We start from the raw sequence: 22,700 nt of genomic DNA, 5'->3' as shown, positions 1-22,700 counted from the left end.
ATTTCATCTGTTATTGGACATTTTACTTCAACTTCTTATGTTTACATAAAAACCTTTATTATTCTATCCTTTTATTCCACATTCCTACATTTATTCAATTCTAATTTGTCAATTTCAAAATGTAAGATGTTAAGCTAGTTTTCGCTAGCAGACCGCTGCTAAAGATAGCAGAACGTTGTAAGGAGAGCAGTCCGTTGTTAAGTTCAACGCTCTAATCTAATGTGCAGACTTATCAATCCTAATGTCAGTCAATTTCAATGTCAGTGTTCGTCTATCAGGAAAACACAATGGAAAATACATTATGAATAATATTTTTGTATTTGTGGAGAGCCCAAAACTTTGAATTCATGATGTTAAACTTTCCCCTTTAAACTATAAAGAAACGAAGAACAGCGCAAAAGAAGAATTGTATGTATCCCTTACATATTAGGCGCTTTCACGCCGGAATAATTTTTTCCAGGAATAGATCCGTTTGTTCCTGGGATTTTCCTTTTCAGTCATTGCTAGAGAGGTGGTACTTTCCTGGGGAGGAAAAGGTTCCAATTTCTGAACCCACAGAGCCCACCCAGAGGACAGGCTGCGTCACCTCACTCTGTAACCCAGGAAAGGAGCAGGAATCCTGGCTAAGTGAGTGTTAAAAGCGCATTAAACTGTTTTAATCCGACAGCCGCTGATGCGCACGGAAGTCTGTCCATTTCGTTAACATTCTGATAGCCAAATGGACGGAAATCCGTTCATTTCGTTAACATTTGAATAGCCAAATGGACAAGCAGGTAAAAACGGCAGAGTCACTGCTCTCAGGGCCCCAGGCTCACAGGCACACACACATGCAGAGGTCCAGGAGCAGGAATCCTGGGTACTTGAGTGTTAAAAGTGCATTAAACTGTTTTAATCCGACAGCCGCAGGTGCTGACGGAAAGCAGGCGGAACAAATGGATTATTTTACCCAGGAATAAATGTTTCCAAGGCGGGGAAAGTGTTCCTGCAGCCCCTCCATAACGGTAATAATGATTAGAAATGATTTGCAGGGCAGAAAGCGGTTTTTAAATGTGGAAAAATCTATTTTAAACTGTTTAAAAAGCACAAAGTGATTTGAGTGCAGTTCTCATGTGTCCCCACAGGAGGGCGCATCATCCCAGGGAGCACAGTGCATTAACAGTAAAAAATACAAAAAAACAGGGCAAATCAATGGATTTAAAGTGCAGGGAAGCTCCGCACCACACACAGGTAGATTCCTAAATCCCCACCATGGTGACCACGGTCATTTAAACTAGTTTCTGCGGGGAAACGAGTGCTAAAAATCTGATTAAAGCCTGCTAACAGTGTGGTAACAGTCTGATTGTTTCAGAGACCCATAGTAATGCAGGGTCGGGCCGGGTCAGTACTTGGATGGGAAGCCGCCTGGGAATACCCGGTGCTGTAAGCTTTTTTTAAATACAGGTACATCCATGGTGATAAGATAAGATGTATACCCTAAAATAGCATGCTAAGCGTGGGTGTATTAGTTTCAAAGCATGCACACTCTGCTCATGTCAGACTTCCATGAAATAGACCGGGAAAAGCACCTCTCTGTAGCTGCTCACAGACCCCCGAAGTAGCTCCAGCTCGGCTTCCTAATACGGGCAAACAGGTTTTTTCACACCTCCAGGAGAGGGACCGGGAAAAACACCTCTCTTTGGCACCTCACAGAGCCCCAAAGGACGGCCTAATGACCTCCAGCCTCTCTCCCTCACATGGAGCTCAGGTTATTTCATACCTCCAGGAGAGGGACCGGGAAAACCACCTCTCTGTAGCCCCTCACAGAGCCCCAAAGGACGGACTAAGGACCTCCGGCAACAGTGGCACTTCCATAACCTTGTGCACCGTGAGTCCCCGGGCCCCCGGACTTAAGTACTCCCCCACGGACTAAACCCAGATGATCACACCCTACAGAACCTCATGCCCCTGGTAACCCTAAAGGGGGTGGATTTTGCGGTGCTTTACCGTCCGTATTCTGCCTTATTCACGGCACCACCCCCCCCCCCCCACCCTGTGGAGGATATTCTCATGGTCCTGGTAACCCTTTAAATAGTCTGATACCTCAAGGGCTCATCACCGCACTTTACAAGCCAGAAATAATGTTTAAATGGTCGGGGAAAATGTTTTTAAACGTCTGGAAGAGAGTTGTAGCCTGTCATTTTGCACGATATAATTTAACATGTAACCTCTCCTGGAAATGCATAAGCCAGGGAAGGTGTCTGAATCATGGGTAAACATTGTTTAAATAGTCTGATACCTGGCACTGTATTTGCCCCTGGGAACCTTCAAGGTTATATTTATGTTTTATTATTTATTTAATTAGCACACGATTTTTACAAAAACAGTATACAAAATATACATAATAAACATAATAAACATAATAAACATAATAAAAACATGATTAGCATGGGGCCTGGGGGCCATATTAGCCGTCTAACTTGTACGGTGCACCAGGGAAAAAAGGTTGAGTCCACGGCCCCTGTCCCCTCATCAGGAGTATCAACCGGCCCTGAAGAAGAGGTATCGCTGTTCTCCGCCCCTGAGCCCTCTTCGGAGGGCGCTGACGGTGGTAGACCTACTTTTGATGATGATGCTGCTGCAGCTGCTGCCGCCCTGAACATGGAGCGGATCTTCAATCCCTCCTTTATTCCAGGCGTATTCGCGTAGATCCGGTCTGCAGTGCTTACGTCGTGACACATAAACCTAGCGAGAGTTGACCTGGTTTCTGGGTCTTGGTGATGCTTGATATTGTCAGCCAGGGCAGTGCGCAAGATGGTGAAGGTGATGGCTGTTTCTAGGCCAGCATCAGCCCAAGCCCTCTTCAAGTGAGCGTTCAGGTTCTTGGAGGCGTGCTTCCCCGTTGTGAAAAGGAAGAATTCACTCTGTGGACCCGACAAGCCCTCTTTTATTTGTATCTTTTGTCTCACTACCGGATGCTTCTACGGACCACATGACAGTCTTCACCTGGGTCTCACTACCAGAGGCTTCTGGGGACCGCATCACAGACTTGAGAGGGATCTCACTACCGGAGGCTTCTACGGACCGCATGACAGTCTTCACCGGGGTCTTGCTTCCGGAGGCTTCTGGGGACCGCATCACAGACTTGAGAGGGGTTTCACTACCGGAGGCTTCTACGGACCTTATGACAGTCTTCACCGGGGTCTCACTACCGGAGGCTTCTGAGGACCGCATCACAGTCTTCACCAGGGTCTTGAGAGGGGTATTGCTGCCGGAGGCTACTGTGTTCATGCCGGGGGTACTTGAGATTGCTAGGCCCTTAAATCGTATACATTCTTCGTCTTCCTCAAGCAGAGCAGCAGTGGCACTCTGCTTCCTGGGTTTTAGCCCCTGTTTCAGCCTGGAGCGCAGGGTCTTCACCTCATAAATGAGGGCATCCTTCTGAGCCCTCAATGCCACATTTTCCAGCCTCACCTGCCTGCATTCCTCTTCGTCACACTCGGTATGTGGGGAGAAGGGTGGAGGGTGCACCGGGTAGTCCTCCTCATTTTCTTTATCCAATGATGTAGCCATTCCAATGATGGGATTAGTCTCTCTGAGGTCATGGAGCAACTGCATGGCCACACTATGCTTCAGCCTTGCCATGACCTGATGTGCCTCATCCCGGGAGAACTCAGGGTGGTCAGGAGTTACATGACGGTGTAGTTTCTTCCCAGCATACGAACACCCTGTGATGGGACAGGGTTTGGTCCGAACATTTATTCTGCCACTGGCCATTTTAAGAATGATGCCTCTTTCCTCCAGGTTCCGCACTGCATGTTTGTGCTTAAGGTGCTTATTCAAAGCCAGATAGCAGAGTCTGCACACCGGGCATTCGGACAACATCCTTCCTAAAACACACACAATTAATTGTATTTAAATGTTTTTCTGTTTCTCCGTTTATATGCGTTAGCTAACCGGTGATTGCAACCATGGGTCCGATGCTTCAATGCAGGGAACACGGACCAAGGGGAGGACTTGGGTTACCACCTGGTTAAAATGGTCCCACCTCCGCATCAACGCGGGGCTGGTGATGGGTCCGATACATTGATTGTTTTTTGTTTCATGGTTCTGCCACGAGCTCACAAGACAGTTTTGGGTACAAAAACGGGGAATAACAGTACCTCCGGGCCTTCGCCGCAGCGGGGGGAGGAGGCATCGAACCCCTTGCACCTGCCCCCGGAGGAGGCAGGGGAGTCAGGTACCCGGAGGCGCACGGTGGACGGCCAGGTCGAGGCCGCCACACCGCACTGGAGTCAGGGTTCCGAGTTTTTCGAGCCAGGTCCCGGTGAAACGCAGTACGGAGCACCCGGCAGGAGCCTCCAGCAGACCCCCCCGCGCGGTTCCCTCATCCCTTGGAAGAGGCGGAGAGGTGGGTGTTTTTCATCTGCTGGCGGACTGCCGGGGAGAACGTGCTGCTCGGGAGCCAGGCTCAGAGTTAGTGGCAGTGAGAGCCCGTGCACCTGCCTTTTACAGCAGGCACGCGCTGGTATCGGGGTGGGGAGAGAAGGTAGAAGCAGAGGCTGCAGAAATAGCCAGAGCCTTCCCCTCTAACACACCCCTCATTTGGTTCATGAGCACTGGGCAGAGTCCCCTGTCAACCCTCCTTATATTCCTCCGGATACCAGTTGGGAAATGGCAGCATCCCACTTCTCCTGGTACCCCATATCGTTAGAGCTCAGTAATGTACTGCACAACATCACATGGGTAAATGAGCTACGTAATGCCCTGCAAAATCACATTTGGTTTATTTCCAAAAAGCCTGGAAAAACACATATATCCGTCATGTCCTGTAAAATATCATTCTTTGTTTATTTCCATCCTTCAGCCAAGCACCGGAACCTGGACCCGGGGAGGAGGCCCTCCGATGGCGGGTCAAATTTGCTGATACCGCAGCTGGCTGGACACTAGCCGTAGAGGAACACCTGGGCGGGACCAGGCATTTCCCTCTTTGCAGACAAGCATATATGTGGTTGTTACGCAGGATCAAACAGGTAGCCTGTGATGAAGTAGGGTCGACCCTATATCATGTGAAGCCACCGAGCCGTGGTCCCCGAGGGAGCCGGTGCCCGGAGCAAGGCCAATTGCTGAATGCCGCAGCCGACTAAGGCCGCTATGCAACAGTGGAGGATTAGAGAAACAGGTGTTTGCCTTGCACTCCGCGGCGAAGTGGGGAGGTGGAACTTCCACCCCGCTGCGGAACCCATGGTGGGACCCCTGAGTCAGACGGTTCGTCTTGGAAACGCTTCATATCGGTCGGCCCGGGAGGTAAGAGACACGCAGGGTATCGGACACGCAGGGTTAGGTTTTGGATTCTCTCCTAAAGCCACGGTTGACAGCTGATGGTGCATCAGCTGCACATACTTCAACTGCATGCAGTGATGCATCAGATAATCCCATGCAAGAGACGCCAGGCACTATGACCTCTGCTTGCCAAACTGATCCAGTAAAGGAGAAGAAAAAGCCACAGAGGAGCAAAGGGGTTCAAACTAAGCCGCGAGAAGAGACAACAGGTCAGTTATTATTATCAGTCATTATCAGTTACAAAATTAAGTGCATATGTGTGTCCAGTAGTCTGCATTGTACAATCCCTCTGCGCTATGATGCCTCATCGAGAAGCAAGTTATATTAATTCTGTTCCTGTCCCTCTATTATAATACCACCTAAATTATATGATTTTCTTGGTGCAGGCAAGGTCTTATAATGGAGGGACCTCTCACCAGTGTAATCCAATTATGCATACAGGACTGTCTCAGAAAATTAGAATATTGTGATAAAGTTCTTTATTTTCTGTAATGCAATTAAAAAAACAAAAATGTCATACATTCTGGATTCATTACAAATCAACTGAAATATTGCAAGCCTTTTATTATTTTAATATTGCTGATTATGGCATACAGCTTAAGAAAACTCAAAAATCCTATCTCAAAAAATTAGAATAGTTCCTCAGACCAAGTAAAAAAAAAAGATTTATAACAGCAAAACACAATCAAACATTTGAAAATGTCCATTAATGCACTCAGTACTTGGTTGGGAATCCTTTTGCATGGATTACTGCATCAATGCGGCGTGGCATGGAGGCAATCAGCCTGTGGCATTGCTGAGGTGTTATGGATGCCCAGGATGCTTCAATAGCGGCCTTTAGCTCATTAGCATTGTTGGGTCTGGTGTCTTTCAGCTTCTTCTTCACAATACCCCACATATTCTCTATGGGGTTCAGGTCAGGGGAATTTGCAGGCCAATCGAGGAAAGTAATGCCATGGTCAGTACACCAGTTACTGGTGGTTTTGGCACTGTGGGCAGGTGCCAGATCATGCTGGAAAATGAATTCCTCATCTCCATAGAGCTTTTCAGCAGACGGAAGCATGTAGTGCTCTAAAATCTCTTGGTACACAGCTGCATAACTCTGGGCTTGATGAAACACAGTGGACCAACACCAGCAGCTGACATGGCTCCCCAAACCATCGCTGACTGTGGGAACTTCACACTGGATTTCAAGCAACTTGGATTTTGCTCCTCTCCAGCCTTTCTCCAGACTCTGGCGCCTTGACTTCCAAATGAAATACAAAACTTGCTTTCGTCTGAAAAGAGGACTTTGGACCACTGTGCAACTGTCCAGTGCTTCTTTTCCTTAGCCCAAGTCAGACGCCTCTTCCGTTGTCTTGAGTTCAGAAGTGGCTTGACCATGGGAATACGGCTATTGTAGCCCATTTCCCGGACACGTCTGTGAACAGTGACTTTTGATACCTGGACTCCAGCTTCAGTCCACTGTCTTTGAAGCTCCCCCAAATTCTGGAAGCGACTCTTCTTCACAATGCTGTTAAGGCTGCGGTCATCTCTCTTGGTTGTGCAGCGTTTCCTGCCACATTTCCCCCTTCCAACAGACTTTTTGTGGATGTGCTTTGAAACTGCACTCTGTGAACAGCTTGCTCTTTGAGAAATTTCTTTTTGTGTCTTACCCTCCTAATGGAGGGTGTCAATGACGGTCCTCTGGACAGCAGTCAGATCAGCAGTCTTCCCCATACTTGTGATTTAGTTTACTGAACCAAGCTGAGTGTTTTTCAAGGCTCAGGAAACCCTTGCAGGTGTTTCGAGTTAATTAGACGATTCAAGTGATTCGTTGAACACCCTACTAGTATACTTTTTCATGATATTCTAATATTTAGAGATAGGATATTTGAGTTTTCTTAAGCTGTATGCCATAATCAGCAATATTAAAATAATAAAAGGCTTGCAATATTTCAGTTGATTTGTAATGAATCCAGAATGTATGACATTTTTGTTTTTTTAATTGCATTACAGAAAATAAAGAACTTTATCACAATATTCTAATTTTCTGAGACAGTCCTGTACATATATACTACAAAGCATATAAAGTTTATAAATCAAAGGAAGATGAATTTGGCAATGCATAGGATTTATGTATTAAATACCGAGTCAAAATAATGGTTTTGGGAGGGAGGGGGTATGTAGATGATAACATAATTAAATAACAACATTTCCATCTCATAAAATCGTACATGTACATGTATCACAGCATGTCAAGTTTGGCAAGGACATTTATATTGAACTATTAGGCGAAATATACGTGGACCCTGGAAAATAAGCCAAAAATGCAAGTGGCTTCATTTTCCAAAATAGGTCACACTCTAGTACTTTCCATATAATTTGCACATGCTTGTATTGCTGTAAACTGGACTGTCTATTACCTTCTTGCAAAATATTACTGGTATGGTTTGATGATTGGTTTTTCATATCATAATTCATATTTGGAAATCTCTTTTCAGGGACTCCAATAGAGAGGAAGCTGTTCCAAGACACTGGCAGTCAATGCAACATAATTCCCACCCCAAAGAAAGAGGTATCACCTCCACCATTATCAGCATCTCCATCTCCACCTTCATCACCAGGATATGATCCACCTTCGTCACCCGACCTTTCATCATCAGATGATGACTTACCAGAAGAACAGTGAGCCGGATATGGATGAGCCTGTCACACCCATCCATTACATTACATTACATTGCATTTAGCTGACGCTTTTATCCAAAGCGACTTACAATAAGTGCATTCGACCAGGAAGATACAACCTTGAAGAAAACAGAATCATATAAGTACATCAGGTTTCATAGAGCCAAACATTTCAAGTGCTACTCAACTGGCTTTAGATAAGCCAGCCCTTTATTAGTATATAAGTGCTTTGTTAGTAATTTAATCGCTCGAAGTGGAGTCTAAAGAGATGAGTTTTCAGTTTGCGCCGGAAGATGTGTAAGCTTTCTGCTGTCCTGATTTCAATGGGGAGCTCATTCCACCATTTTGGAGCCAGGATAGCAAACCCACATGTTTTTGCTGACGGGAACTTGGGTCCCCCTCGCAGTGCGGGTGCAGCGAGCTGTTTGGCCGATGCAGAGCGGAGTGCACGTGCTGGGGTGTAAGGTTTAACCATGTCCTGGATGTAGGAAGGGCCAGATCCATTCGCAGCATGGTACGCAAGTACCAGTGTCTTGAAGTGGATTCTAGCAGTTACTGGAAGCCAGTGAAGGGAGCGGAAGAGTGGTGTGGTGTGGGAGAATTTAGGAAGGTTGAAAACCAGACGAGCCGCTGCATTCTGGATGAGCTGCAGAGGTCGGATGGCACATGCAGGTAGACCAGCCAGGAGGGAGTTGCAGTAGTCTAGGCGTGAGATGACGAGGGCCTGGACCAGAACCTGCGCTGATGTCTGGGTCAGCTGGGGACGTATCCTCCTGATGTTGTAAAGCGTGTATCTGCAGCAGCGGGTTGTTGCAGCAATGTTTGCAGTGAAGGACAGTTTGTTTTCTAGGACCACACCCAGATTCCTTGCAGTCTGAGACGGGGAAACAACAGAGGTGCCGATGTTGATTGTTAGGTCAGGAGTGGGACAATCTTTTCCCGGAAGGAAAAGCAGTTCAGTCTTGTCAATGTTGAGCTTGAGGTGAGGAGACATCCACCGAGAGATGTCTGCTAGGCAAGCAGAGATGCGTGCGACGACCTGGGTCTCTGAGCGGGGAAAGGACAGAACTAGTTGGGTGTCGTCAGCGTAGCAGTGGTATGAAAAACCATGCGGGCTAATGACAGACCCGAGCGAGTTTGTGTACAAGGAGAAGAGGAGGGGACCAAGAACAGAGCCCTGAGGGACCCCTGTAGTTAATTGACAAGGGTCGGACTCGGACCCTCTCCAAGTAACCCTGTAGGTGCGGTCTTTGAGGTATGAGGTGAGGAGGGAAAGTGCAGTGCCTGAAACTCCAAGTTCTTGGAGAGTGCGAAGGAGGATCTGATGGTTCACCGTGTCGAATGCAGCAGACAGGTCCAGAAGGATGATGACAGAGGAGAGGGAGGCTGCTTTAGCAGTCTGCAGTTCGTCAGAGACAGCAAGGAGAGCAGTTTCTGTTGAGTGACCTTCCTTGAAACCAGACTGATGCGGATCCAGAAGGTTGTTCTGATGGAGATAACAGGAGAGTTGTTTAAAGACAGCGCGTTCAAGTGTTTTAGACAGGAACGGGAGGAGAGAGACAGGCCTGTAGTTTATAACATCAGACAGGTTGAGAGTGGGTTTCTTTAGGAGAGGGTTTACTCTTGCCTCCTTGAGACTGTTTGGAAAGTGACCAGAAGTTAGAGAAGTGTTGATGAAATGGGTGAGAAACGGTAGAATATCAGGAGCGATAGTCTGAAGGAGGTTTGAGGGGATAGGGTCCAGAGGACAGGTAGTAGGACGGGCAGAGGTAATGAGGGTAAGAACCTCACTTGGAGAGAGAGGGGAGAAGGAGGTCAGTGTGTGGGTGAAAGGTGGGTCTGGTGACCCAGCGGTGAGTAAAGATGAGTCAGAAAAAGAAGAGCGAATATCATCAACCTTTTTTTCAAAGTGGTTAACAAAGTCGTTTGACAGAAGGGAGGAGGGGGAAGGGGCTTTGGGAGGGTCCAAGAGGGTGGAGAAGATAGAAAATAGTTTTTTGGGATTGGAATAGGAAGATTGGATCTTATCTTGAAAGAAAGTGCTGTTTGCCTGAGAGATGGAAGCAGAGAAAGAGGAGAGGAGAGCCTGATAGGTTAGGAGGTCGTCATGGTGTTTGGATTTCCACCGTTTCCGCTCTGCTGCCCGAAGGATGGTTCTATTAGCACGCAGTGCGTCATTTAGCCAGGGAGCAGGAGGGGACTGACGAGCCGGCCGAGATGTGAGAGGACAGAGAGAGTCCAGAGACGATGAGAGAGTAGAGAGGAGAGTTTCTGCAGCCGAGTTGCGGGCAACATTCTCTTGTCCGCTTCAATTTTGTTGGCAGGTGCCACTGCAGGAAAGGTTCTGCGGGTTATGAGAACCATGGCATTGGCGACCATATCATCACAGACATATTTCCGGCACCAGAGAAGTGTTTTTTGCCAGTTGTCCAGCGAGTATGGAACATGAGACAGACATTCTTGCTTGGCACATTTCAGGCAGAGGGAAGGGACCTGGTCCTTGGAGGTGATGGTCGGGCCGATAGCCCGGGACATTGTGCAAAGTTTGGGAGTCACACCATGTTGGAGCTGCATGCCAATGTAGTAATAGATATTCAGCTAGTTCAGGTGGGTTACCGGTATCTGAAGAAGTTTATGAGTAGGTTTGAAATCACTTGACTGATATATTTTGTATATGCAAAACACTGATATTAAGTGTATTTTTTAAATATATATTATTACATTTGTTGACATTTTTGCAAATCATTAGCCAATGGTGTGGCCAATTCAAACCAGCTGCATTGGACATATGGACAAAATAGATATAGAATAAAACCACAGCTAGGTTTGCATAATTGTTTTTCTCGTGGTTTCCAATTATTCTATTTACAAAATGTCTAGGTGCTGTAATCCACAAATTAGTTTTAAATAATACAATTGTATATACCAATTTCATAATGAATTAAAATATATTAACTTAGGACATTAATTATTTTAAATGATTTAGTTTGGATTATTACATTTTTAAACCTGTTATCTATTACATTTACTGTAGGTCTAAGTGTAGTTATATTTGCATTTTATAGATTTGTCTAATACCTATGTATCTGTTTTCTGCTGTTTTAGAGCAATGAATGTGGTGGTAGCTACCATATGGAGAAAACTGGGATGGAGCGCTTCCTGGCACATCTTGAGCGGCAGGGACTTGCAGTTGGCACGATGGTCACCGACCGACACCGGCAAATAGCCAAGTGGCTCAGAGAGACCTATCCCCACATTGAGCACCTCTATGATATCTGGCATGTAGCAAAAGGTTTGTGTCAGCATTTGACATTTGACTAAGTGACATATACCTCGCTTGAGTAAACGTTTCTTAGTATGTTTAGCACTTGGCTCTCTGACCTCTCTTATATGTGATGGAATTCTTAACACACAGATATGATATAAATGTAGACACATGTAGGATTATAAAGGCAATCATGTAATTGTTTTGTGGCTTGGTTATGCATTTGTAAAATAGATAAATATTTACTTTCCACATTTTATTTGCAGATACTGAACCTGATAAGTAGTCTAGTGACTAGTCTATACAGCTGTGCTAAGTTTATGAACATATTGATGTCCTTTAGATTTAAACTATTTATTTAATATAAACATCTGTTTGTGCCTCTATATATTTCTAGGATTTTCCAAAAAACTGCTTGCGGCGTCCAATGAGCGGGAGTGTCAGGTGCTTCGCCCATGGATAAAGAGTGTGAGCAACCATATGTACTGGTGTGCGGTGTCGACCCCTTCTGGTGAAGGAGCCCAGATTGTTGCGAAATGGGAGTCGGTTGTGTCTCATGTACAGAACGTACACACAGGCCATGGAGACCTATTCCAGTCATGCATCCATGGCAGGCTGGAGGGGAGGGAGTCCCACAAGAAATGGCTGGAACCATGTGAGTGTTTTTTTCCCAAATGTAATATATAATTAGCATAATATAATATTAACATAACATAATATATATATATAGTATATTATACTACATACAAATCCTGAACTGTAAAAATACATGGCTACACATTTTAAGTTACTGATAATGGATCAATGTAATCAGTTGCCAGTAATCAGTAACAATTATTTGTGCAGTCCCAAAACAGACATTTTAGGGACCAAAGAAAATAAATATGAGGGATTTTTTTCTGTTAGGTTATATAATATAGGATCAAAGGTATCCAAAATGGCAAACAGTCGTATTAAAACAGGTTCTTGTATTTAAATACAACCTCATCATTTTGCAGTGGTATGTAAATATGATATACTGTATGCAAGTTTCCATAGGGTGAACTTTTTAAAATCTTTTTCAGCATCCAAGGCAGCAGTCAAATTGGAGACGCTGGTGTGCAACAAAACCCTGTGTAAAGACATTTTGAAGCTATCTGGGGGCTCCCAAACATCAGCAGTGGAGGGATTCCATAGCCTCCTTATCCAGTTTGCGCCGAAGATGTATGTCTTCTCTTACACAGGAATGCTTTGTCGGTAAGTTTATCACCATTGATCCGGCTTGCAGTGTTTTAAAAATAACCATGAGGTCTACCAACAATACATATTTTATATGAAGTAGCCCTTGAGAAACTTCATTGACAAGAGGCTGGATTGAAATATCGAAGTATTTTGCAAATGTATGTTAAATTCTGTTTTAAAAGTAACACAGGTACACATGCTTATAACAAATGTAAAAAAAAAACAGGAAGCCCCCCCCTCCCAGTTTGTATGAATCCCAGTAATAAACAAATATTAAGACATAATTATGCTCCAATTCTTATTGCAGGATACTGATTGCAGCCCTCCACTTCAATGAAAATGCCAACCGGGTGCAAGGCGTGACAAAGACTGGGGAAGCCATGTATAGCATCAAGTACCCAAAGGGTAGAAAGGGAGCAGCAGTGCTTCGCAGAGTGTTGAAAAGTCCAACCTATGGTGAGTGAAATTTGTAATAATATAATAAAGAAAAAGTAAAGACAACATGATGTGGTTGCCATGCACATTGTATCAGTGACATTCTGTAACATACAACCTTGTAACATTACCAATTCCTTCCTGAGACAGAGATAATTAATTCAGGCATTTGTGCACTTAGTAAGGTTTGCACAGTGATGGGCAGGACTATTGTGAAGTCACGCAAGAATCAATTACAAAATTGCAACAGCATGTCTTGAACTATTTCAATTGGCACTTGCAGAATATGCCCAATAACTCCTGGCAGCAGTAGTGAAGGAGTGCACAGACAAGGAGTATGTTGAGGCAGAGTTCGCAGTGGAACCAGTGAATGTGCCACTCCCACTCTGTGCCGAGTTCCCACATCCCGAGAAAGCAGACTTTGTGAAGCAACACCTAAGCCGCTTCAAGAAATAAATTAGGTTCATCAGGTTCTGGCTGTGGCTCTTGAAATCCCTGGTAGTTGGGTGATGGGAAGGTATCACGGATCTTCACCACGACACAGGCAGGCAGAGGTACCCTGATTTGCTTGCCGAGGTATCCCCAGCACCATCGTACCAATTGGCGGTAGGCAGTGTAGCGTCGACTTCTGTAGGGAAAACATAGGGAGAGTGAGTTATTAGCTTTAATATGCATCATACATTACCAAATGTAAGATGTTCATATCTGTAAAATAGTTTTGTGATGTGTGTTATGTGCCGTAGTGGGTGCTGGTGTTTGTTTGTGTGTGTGTGTGTGTGTGTGTGTGTCTCTATCTCTCCCTGATAGTCTCCAGGTGCAGCCTCTCCCCCAGGTGCTCCCAATCACCAATCAGGACCTCCATAAAGGACCTGAGGAAGGCTGCAGTGGCCCGCTCCCCTTCTCCTCTGGCTGTATGTGTACAGCATGGTCTCTGTGTCTCTGTGTGAGGCCTAGTTTAATGTGTGTGTTGCTCATTGTTAGGAGATGTTCTCCAGTGTACCTTGTTTAATGTAGTCACTTTCTGAGTTGTTATAAATAATAATAATATATATAAAGTTGTTATAGTTTAGTTTGCAAGTTGGCTGGTGAGCCCTTTCTCTTTGTTTAATTAAAAGTCCATCTTGTGGCTTCACAAACCGGTTTCCTCTCCTTTTTTCTTGCCCGGTTGTTTTTGTGTTTTTTTACTTCTCTTTGGTTCCCCTAGTCCAGTAGGGAACATAACATGTGGCAAATCTAATAAGTACTATGGCAAATGCTCACAAAAGTGACAGTGAAATATGTCTGTTACCACTTGAAGTAGTAATGTTTCAGTGGGCAAGCTAAAATCTGTCGTGGTATTGTCATCAGTGTACATGGTCGCCTACTTGCATCAATATGGTATGAACAGTGTATAGTGTTTGCACATCAGAAGTTTAATTTGTTGTCAGAATATACATACTCGTGTGGAGATTTGTTGAGGTGGCCATGGTTCTGCTTGTAGTATGAATAGGCTACGTCCAGCACATAGTCATTTAGGCAGACTGCCTCAAATCCAGGGTGCTGTGTGATGCAGGTTCCCCCATGGTTGCCATTGAGTGCCTGGACCTTTGCCAGCTCTCTGCAGCATACACACTCCTGTGCTGTTTCCAGGTTGTCTGCTCTGCAGCATCCACATGTGCACCTTGAAAACAACAGTTGTATTTTTAGAAATGCTGCATGAATTGTAATACACATCAGTAAAATGTGGTATATATTGTGTGTCATAAAAATCATTGTAAACATGATTCATCACATATTTGCTGTTTGTAATCTACCACATCTTTATTTTATTAACATGCATTAATTAATAGGAAGCCAACAATTAATTGTTGCCTAATGGAATATATTTTACTCCAGAAGCTATAGATTTTCAGAGGAAATATAATTATTATGCACAATTTGTAGACCACTCTATTCAACCCCATTGGCTCCGTGAATAAAATAGTTTACAAACCATTCCACATTGTTCAGGCGTTGTAGATCGAGAGTTATCTGGCGATCGTCGGGCGGGTTGTCATCTCCAATGTCCGACTCGGAGTTCGTTTCACCCAATTCAGAGGCATATGGTTCGAATCGGTAGGGCATATAGCCAATATCGTCTAAAATGTCAACATGAGTATCACTTTCCGATCCTTCAGCCTCATATGAGCTCTCAGACACTTTCAAAATTAAACTGTCATCGCTGTCTGAGCTTGCTGCTGTGTGCGCCATCGTGCGTTTACATGCAGATGCTGGGATCCTGAACGGTGCAGCTGCAGCGCTGTGCACGCATTGACGTCACACATAATTTGGCGGGACTTGAAGAATCCCAGAGAAGATCCAGGAAATGGTCAACATTGAAGGGCAGATTAATGGTTATCAAAGTACAAATATCCAAAATCAGTTCAGCAACGGTTTTCAAGGGGACAATATTTACTCAAATTGATGGGTTTGGATGATGGGGGGAAATCGTGTCACAGGCTCCTTAAAGTTTGTTAAGAAGCATGCTGGGGGGTCTCCGAGGCAACAAATGTATCCGAGCCAAAGTGCACAGAGAGCGGATGAATTCCTCCATGATGTTACACAGCCGTTTTTTTTCTGAGTCCTCTCAAAAACTGGGTTTCCGATTTCGTGCGGACAGTAGTCTGAAAATGATGAATGAATTTTTTTGACAGAGATTCCCCTCTCCGTCGTAAGTTGCAATGGGGGGGTGGAAAAGTCTCCGGGGCTTCGGCCCGAAGCGCCGAAGGGTTGAGCTTTTTGGAGCCCCTTCTCCGTTGGCACTCTGAAAAAATTCAACATTTTCAAAAAACTTCATTTTTGATTATTTTAAGATATAATTGACCGTTTACTTTCAAAAAATTTTCTTTCCACGGGTGGGGGCCTATGGCAGGCCGCCTATGAGCTCCCAAATTCGGCCTGGAACCTCCAGGATTTGTGGGATAAGCTCCATAAACTGACAAAGTCATCCAAAAATGTCACTTTTATAGCCCAAAGATATATAATACAAATAAATTAAAATAGTAAAAGGTACAATTGTGCTCCGCATTACCCGGAATTTGATTTATATAGCCCCGAAAAAGTGTTAAAACGCCTGATTAAAGCATATGCAGGACCCCAGTGAGGTCCAGACTATGTGCATTGTGTTAAGGAACCATATGGATGATAGCATCCATCATTTAATTGCAAAGACAACAATTAAAAATCATTTTTAGGGGGAAAACGGTGTATCAGTCCATTTCGTTAACAAACTGATAGGCAAATGGACAAGCCTGATTAAAGCTTGTGCAGGACCCCAGTGAGCTCCAGACTATGTGCATTGTGTTAAGGAACCATATGGATGATAGCATCCATCATTTAAATGCAAAGACAATGATTAAAAATCCTTTTCAGGGGGAAAACGGTGGATTTGTCCGTTTTGTTAACAAACTGATGGGCAAATGGACAAGCAGGTAAAAACGGCCGAGTTGCTGCTCCAGACTATGTGCATTGTGTTAAGGAACCATGTGGATGATAGCATCCATAATTTAAATGCAAAGACAACGATTAAAAATCATTTTTAGGGGGAAAACGGTGGATCTGTCCGTTTCGTTAACAAACTGATAGGCAAATGGACAAGCCTGATTAAAGCTTATGCAGGACCCCAGTGAGAGCTCCAGACTATGTGCATTGTTTTAGGGAACCCTATGAATGGTGTACATGAGTGTATACATGTTTTAAATAGTAGGATACCTCCAGGGCACATCACCACATTTTACAAGCCAGGGAAGGTGCATGGATCCTGGGTAAACATTGATTAAGTGTTTTTAAATGCGTGGAACAGTGTTTTGTCACTTTCGAAACTCTCCTGTCATTGACCGGATAAATTGGGTCGATGTTGTATTCAATCTGGCCATTAATATTCCAGTGAGACGAAGTACGTACATTGACCGGAGTGATCCCATGTTAATTTTGTCCAAAAACCGGAGCATTCCCTAGCCCTGGGCCTAACCCTAACCAACGGAGAGAAACTAACTTATGGCAACACAAAGTAAAGCTTGGGAGCGGTGGAGTGATGAGGAGGTGTCAGCGGTTCTGGTGATTTAACCTGGATTTCGGATGACAGTATACGCCGTTTAGTTGTTTGCGCCCTGCAAGTAAACCCAAAGCAGAAGAACAAGCGGCTTCATTTGCGTAATCCTGCCTCAGGGAATTATTCCGGTGTGAACGCGATCTACTAGATAGTTCCGGAACTACAGAGTTCCGGGGAATTATGTTGAGGGGACCTATTCCTGGGAAAAGTAGGCTACTTGGTGTGAAAGCTGTATAAACTGCTACCTCAAAACACCTGATCTCCCCTTTAATCCATTACTGACACTTACTTACCTTTGATTAGTTTGAAGGACAACATCTTTGAGGGTTTCAGAGTAAAAACAGAAAAGCTAAAAATGATTTGGTGTAGACCATGGGTCGGCAATAGGCGGCCAGCGGGCCATTGGTGGTCCGCCAGCAATAATATTTGGCCCGGAAAATTATTTTGAGAATAAAAATAAAATATTTTTTTGAGATTTTTATTTTTAAATAGTTTTTTACATATCGGACCGACAGTCGCACATATAGGCTAGAATGTCAGAATAGAGAATCTACCTACACCTGAAAAATGCTTATTGTACTTTTATCCATGTTGAGAGTGAATGACACACAGCACAGGCACAATCAGGCAGCGGGGTGCACTGACGCTGAACAAAATAACAGCAGCTCACTAAATCATTCAAACGTAATGTTTACTTATATGCGTTGCATATGCTGCCACCCCAGTTGGCAGCTTTGTTTTGAAAGAAAAGTTTTGGCTCATCGGACATTTATGAGAGAAAATCCCTAATGTCCGAGTGCAAGTGAATGCGCGAGCATGGAAATGTGATTGTCATTTGAACGGGACGGCGCAAAACGAGAAGCATTCGGTCTACAATGACCAAAAATAGACTGTCAAGTTTGGCTGTACTCAGCATTGATTGAAAACGCACTAAAGCTTTGGGTCTTAATAAGCTTTCGAGCAGTGGCGGAATGACCATCTGTAGAATCTGGAGAATCACAGAACGGCGCCGCAGCAAACCCAGCATTCGAACGTGTCACATGTTTTAACAATCAATTACTTAAATAAGTCTTGGATTATGTTCCGGCCCGCTATCTAGTGGCTCAGAAAAAAACTGACCCAAGGCCAAACTTACTACTGGTGCAGACCATTATAACTGACAATATTTAAATGCATGAATGGGGCAATTATCAGGGAGTTGTGTCCATTCATCACACTGTTGTAGCTGTGTAACGCAGTCTGTCGTGTGAATATATTTTTTGACAGTCTCCATTCTTCCTGAAGGGTAAATTGCCATTTTAAATTCTCTCTAAAGGTTTCCCAATGTTGCACCTAAATGCAATTACTGACAAAAGTCAAGACAGTTTATTTCCACCTCCTCTGCAGTCTTAGGACTATGACACAGTATATATAGGATTGTGATACAGGCCGAGAATTGTGTTCATAAATAAGTTTGTCAGAAGAAGTAAAAACAAAGCATTTGCATATTATAATAGATCACATGAAATGGGATTCCAGCTAAGTTATTACGACGATGAGGAAGAATTTATTACATCATTGATTACAAATTAATGTGCAGAATCAGTCAATTGGAAAGTAATGTGTTATTCGGTCTGATGTTTTATTCTGTGGAGAGCTGAGATCAGACTCGAGAAATGTCTCCAACTGTGTGTATGTGGGTTTTTCTGTGAGTGTGTGTGGCGTCTTGGAAATTCAGAGTTCGACCCCCTAGCTGTTATTTGGCACTAAAATGTGTCTCATGGTTCCAACAACAGCAAACATGAGAGAATGAAATGGAGAGGGGTTCAGAGAGGAGGACGGAGAAGATGGAACGGAGGGAGAAAGATGGGGAAAGGGGACAAGGAGAAATTAGAGAAAGATAAATGTGGATGGTAGCAGACGGGGAAGGGGGGGAGGGTGAGTGGGGAGAGGAATGAGTGTGTTATGCATAATGCAAAAGTCGGCTCTCCAGTCCTGCTGCTGTCCGGAGTCATTCACAACAAGACCGCACAATGAGCATGGGGCAGGCACACACACATAGAAACAAGATTACATGCAGAAACCCTTCATTTTAGACGATTATAAGTCCAAAGCTGCTAATGAGTTTGATAGAAAACCAAGGTACAGGAGAACTAAACACAAAACACCCAGGAGGTTAGTGCACTGATCTGCCAATCAGAGGGTCAGTGGTTCAATCCTAGACCCCTGCAAGATGCTTAGCCCGATATTCCTCCTGTATGCGATGGTCTGTCTCTGTGCTTCTTTTTTGAGTTTTTCAATGCACTTGTTTGTACTTCCTGTCTTTGTGTTTTCCCCCCTGTATGATTGTCTGATTCTTTTAACCTGCCAACTTCTGTTATTGCCTGCCCTCTCAACCTGCATCATGTCCTTGTGGTTCATTCTGCTTGTATTTCAGTTATTAGTGTGAATGCTGTTTACAGCATTCCACTATAGTTCTTCTTTTCTTTAATCATTTTCTTCTTTTTCTTCTTCTTTTTCTTATTTCACCAAATAGTTTGGCTCTCAATAACTTCAGCATACTTTCAGCTACAGAAACCGTTCAAATATCAAAAATATTCAGCCTTTTCAGCAGATGATGTGAAACTTTCAACCTTTTCAAAATATGTCATACTTTTTGAAATGTTCAGCTTTTTAAACTCTTTTTTTAACTTGTAACTCAATGGGAGGAACATTCAAATCCTCTTTTACCTACACCGTGTGCCAAATGCTACTCCTTCCACATAGTTTCAGCTAGAGACTTCATTCAAACTTTAAAACGGTCACAAGACATTCAGTTATAAATCTTGTTCTTCAGATTTTTGATATCTTTTACACATTGAGATATTTAACTTAGTTTGGAGCCTTGTAAAGAGGCCTTCTTCAGAGTTTAACATTAGTGTGTATTGCGCAGCTCGTTAAGGCTTAGAGTGCGTGATGTCACAGCTAAGACAGCAGAGTGGAGGAGAGCTTGAAATTCAGCCTGATCTTTCCTAAGAGCAGCAGCTGCACACCTTTAGTAAATCTGCCAAAAATGCCACATTATTGAGCCGAAAGTACAGAAAAAGCAGACTGAGATGCTCGTCAGGGTCCTGACATGCTCTCCTCAGTCCATCTGATCTTGGATCCTTGGATCTTGTAACTCTTTTCAGTGTCCCATCTGCTTTGCATTTCATCTCCTCCTTTACAGTCTCTACTGGTTGCATGGAGGGCGTATTCCGCTCTCATGTCCCACACTCTGCTCTTGTGCCCAAATCTTGTGGCTCAGCTTGGAACTTCATGTCCTGTGGGGGACCGATGAGAGTGTGCCTTTTTATGTCACCTGTAGTTCTGGATTCCTCAGGTGGAGATGGTTCAGCTCTGCTTCTCTGTCTGTTCGATGGAGGAGGAGGAGTCTTCCGTGGTGAGGTCTTTTGTCTGCTTGGAAGTTGGGGTCGTAGCGTTCTGACAGCCGGAGAGAGAGAGAGAGAGAGAGATCTCGGGACGCATTATCTCTAGTTAATTATAACACACTGAGGTAAAATAAATCCAACCTTTTAACTCTTTCAGGAAACCATTTTCTTCTATACATTTAAATACCTACATGTTTCAAGCACCACATATTTCACACACTATAAAAGAACTTCTCCATATTTTCTCCATCACTTTAATCCCACTGTTATTTAGAACCGTAGTAACTTTTGTGACTGGACATATCTGCAATGTCGCCACTATCTGCTGGGGAATATTGTTCATAGAGTTTGTACATACAAAGCTTTACTTGTGGGTTAGTAGCCTGTTTCTACTGTAATCATTTTCAATAATTGTGCTCAGGTCACCGGTTGTTCATAGCTTAACAGGGGGTGTTTCTGGTACAGACTAAAACATGGATCCAGTGTATTTAGAGATTCCCCTAATCTGTAAATCCCCATCACTTACATATCCCGATCACTTAAACCCGTCTCATCATTTGATACAAGAACTGCATATAGGGGGGTGAATCATCTTGATTATAACCGCCTCTTGTTTGGGACCGAGTATTTATAACTCCTCCTCTTGTTGCTCAGCTGATCTTTTGGCTCTGGGGATAAGTGAAAGTCTCTGAAACACAGCTGGAGTCTTGTTAGTGATGTGGGCATTCTCTATGAGTGAACTAATGGTTCCATGTTTTACTTGATATTGTACTCCCCATCCAACCAGAAAGGTGCCAAGTGTAATGAGCACAATCAACAATGCTATTCTGCCTCTTATCCCTAGGGGACCCCACAATTGGATAATTGGTGATTGGTTCTCTGCATCCAGGTATTATTGCGATTGGCTCTTGGGCCACATCAAAATTAGTCGTGCTGTCATCCTCTCATACTGACACCACACATACACACGCAGGGAGAGCCGGGAAGAAAGTAACACGAGACGAAAGTAACACGGGACGAAAGTAACGGAGCGATTTTATCCGAGCCCAAACAACTTTGACCGGCCAAATTACATCAGAATGATCAGCATTCAATACTTAACAGACCTACTAAATATCAGGTTTAACTGTCAGGAGTAGTGTTGTCACGATACCAACATTTTGGTTTCGATACCGATACCAAGTCAAGAATTACGATTACGATTATTTTTCGATACTTTTCTTAAAAAAAGGGAAACAGTCTTAAATGTAATTAGTGTGCTTTATTTCACACCATAACCATAACACACACATTTAAAAAATGAGAACAATAAATAAAATAAATGACAAGAATTCGTATTAAATAAAATTAATACATTTCTTACAGAAAGGCCTCGTGGTGTCCGTAGGCTTGCCCTCACTGTCAGAGATATAGCTAAAATACATCAAAATTTCGCTTCTGGCGTCTTTTTTGTCAACAAGCCGAGGCGCAGCGGCAGTTGCACTCCCACTTGCAGCCATGCTTCTCGTTTTCTCACATGCTCTGGCAGCTAGCGCGTGCACGAGAGAGGGGAGGCACTTGAGCGTGCTTGAGAGGGGCGGGACTGCAGGCAGGGCTGCAGTGCAGGGATTGGAAGCAGAGCGCTGAACACACACGGCTCTTATTAAAATGGCGCATTCTCACCGGAGTACTTTCCCCCGTCATTCTTAAAGTACCGATACTAATGAAACGGAGGAATCGTAACGTTTTTAACGGCAGGGTATCGCGGTATACCTTTCAAGTATCGGTACACCGTGCAATACTAGTCTGGAGTCAGTGTCTCTCCCCCAAACTCACACATACAACTCGATATGAACTGAAGAGCCGCATGAAACTAGGCAAAGAGCCGCATGAGGCTCGAGAGCTGCGAGTTGGCCACCCCTGCCCTAGAACATTTTGATTTTTGCAGGTCTTACTTTAGATGCTGTCTGGTGCATTCTGTAGACTGAATTATAAGATGAACCACCACAATATTATATTGTACAATTTCAATGTTATTCTTAATTTCACTTGTTTGTTTGTTCTTGTTTGTGTTTGCTCTCTTGCATGCCCTGCATAGCTATAATAAATACTGAAGTTGTTGGTCAAGACACTTTCTATCTGATGAAGGCAAATGCCTTCCCAGATGTAAAAAAGTAGAAAAACATTACATTCAGTTATAACTGCCAAAACAAACATTATTTACTCTATTATGGCCCCTGTTAAAAATGTGGTCGAACGAATGCCTCCTCATCCGGAATCTGACCGAGCAGACCCGAGCAGCAGTCGAGAGGAGCCGAGAGGAGCCGAGCGCATCCGCGAAGCACACAAAATGGCG

General features: G+C 44.0%; 2 protein-coding genes across 5 annotated transcripts in view; one reads left to right on the top strand and one right to left on the bottom strand.

Annotated features, from left to right (window-relative positions):
* LOC307032161 (uncharacterized protein) overlaps positions 1-22,700 on the bottom strand; it is a 374,501-nt gene that overhangs the window by 337,676 nt on the left and 14,125 nt on the right. The window lies entirely within an intron of this gene.
* Positions 10,073-14,596, top strand: LOC307034244 (uncharacterized protein). 2 transcript variants are annotated; one of them, XM_079673001.1, is made up of 6 exons: positions 10,073-10,593; positions 11,092-11,278; positions 11,649-11,906; positions 12,316-12,487; positions 12,780-12,928; positions 13,651-14,596. In XM_079673001.1, the coding sequence occupies exons 1-6, from the start codon at positions 10,432-10,434 to the stop codon at positions 13,914-13,916; spliced, it is 1,194 nt and encodes a 397-aa protein (XP_079529127.1). In that variant the 5' UTR covers positions 10,073-10,431; the 3' UTR covers positions 13,917-14,596. The 2 variants fall into 2 exon arrangements, with proteins under 2 accessions (XP_079529127.1, XP_079529128.1); XM_079673002.1 differs by having other exon boundaries at positions 10,077-10,593; positions 13,722-14,596.

This window comes from Notothenia rossii (genome assembly GCF_949606895.1).
Source record: "Notothenia rossii genome assembly, chromosome: 3".
Classification (NCBI taxonomy): Eukaryota; Metazoa; Chordata; class Actinopteri; order Perciformes; family Nototheniidae; genus Notothenia; species Notothenia rossii.
The sequence above is the reverse complement of the archived record's forward strand: the minus strand, read 5'-3'. Positions and strand labels throughout refer to the sequence as shown.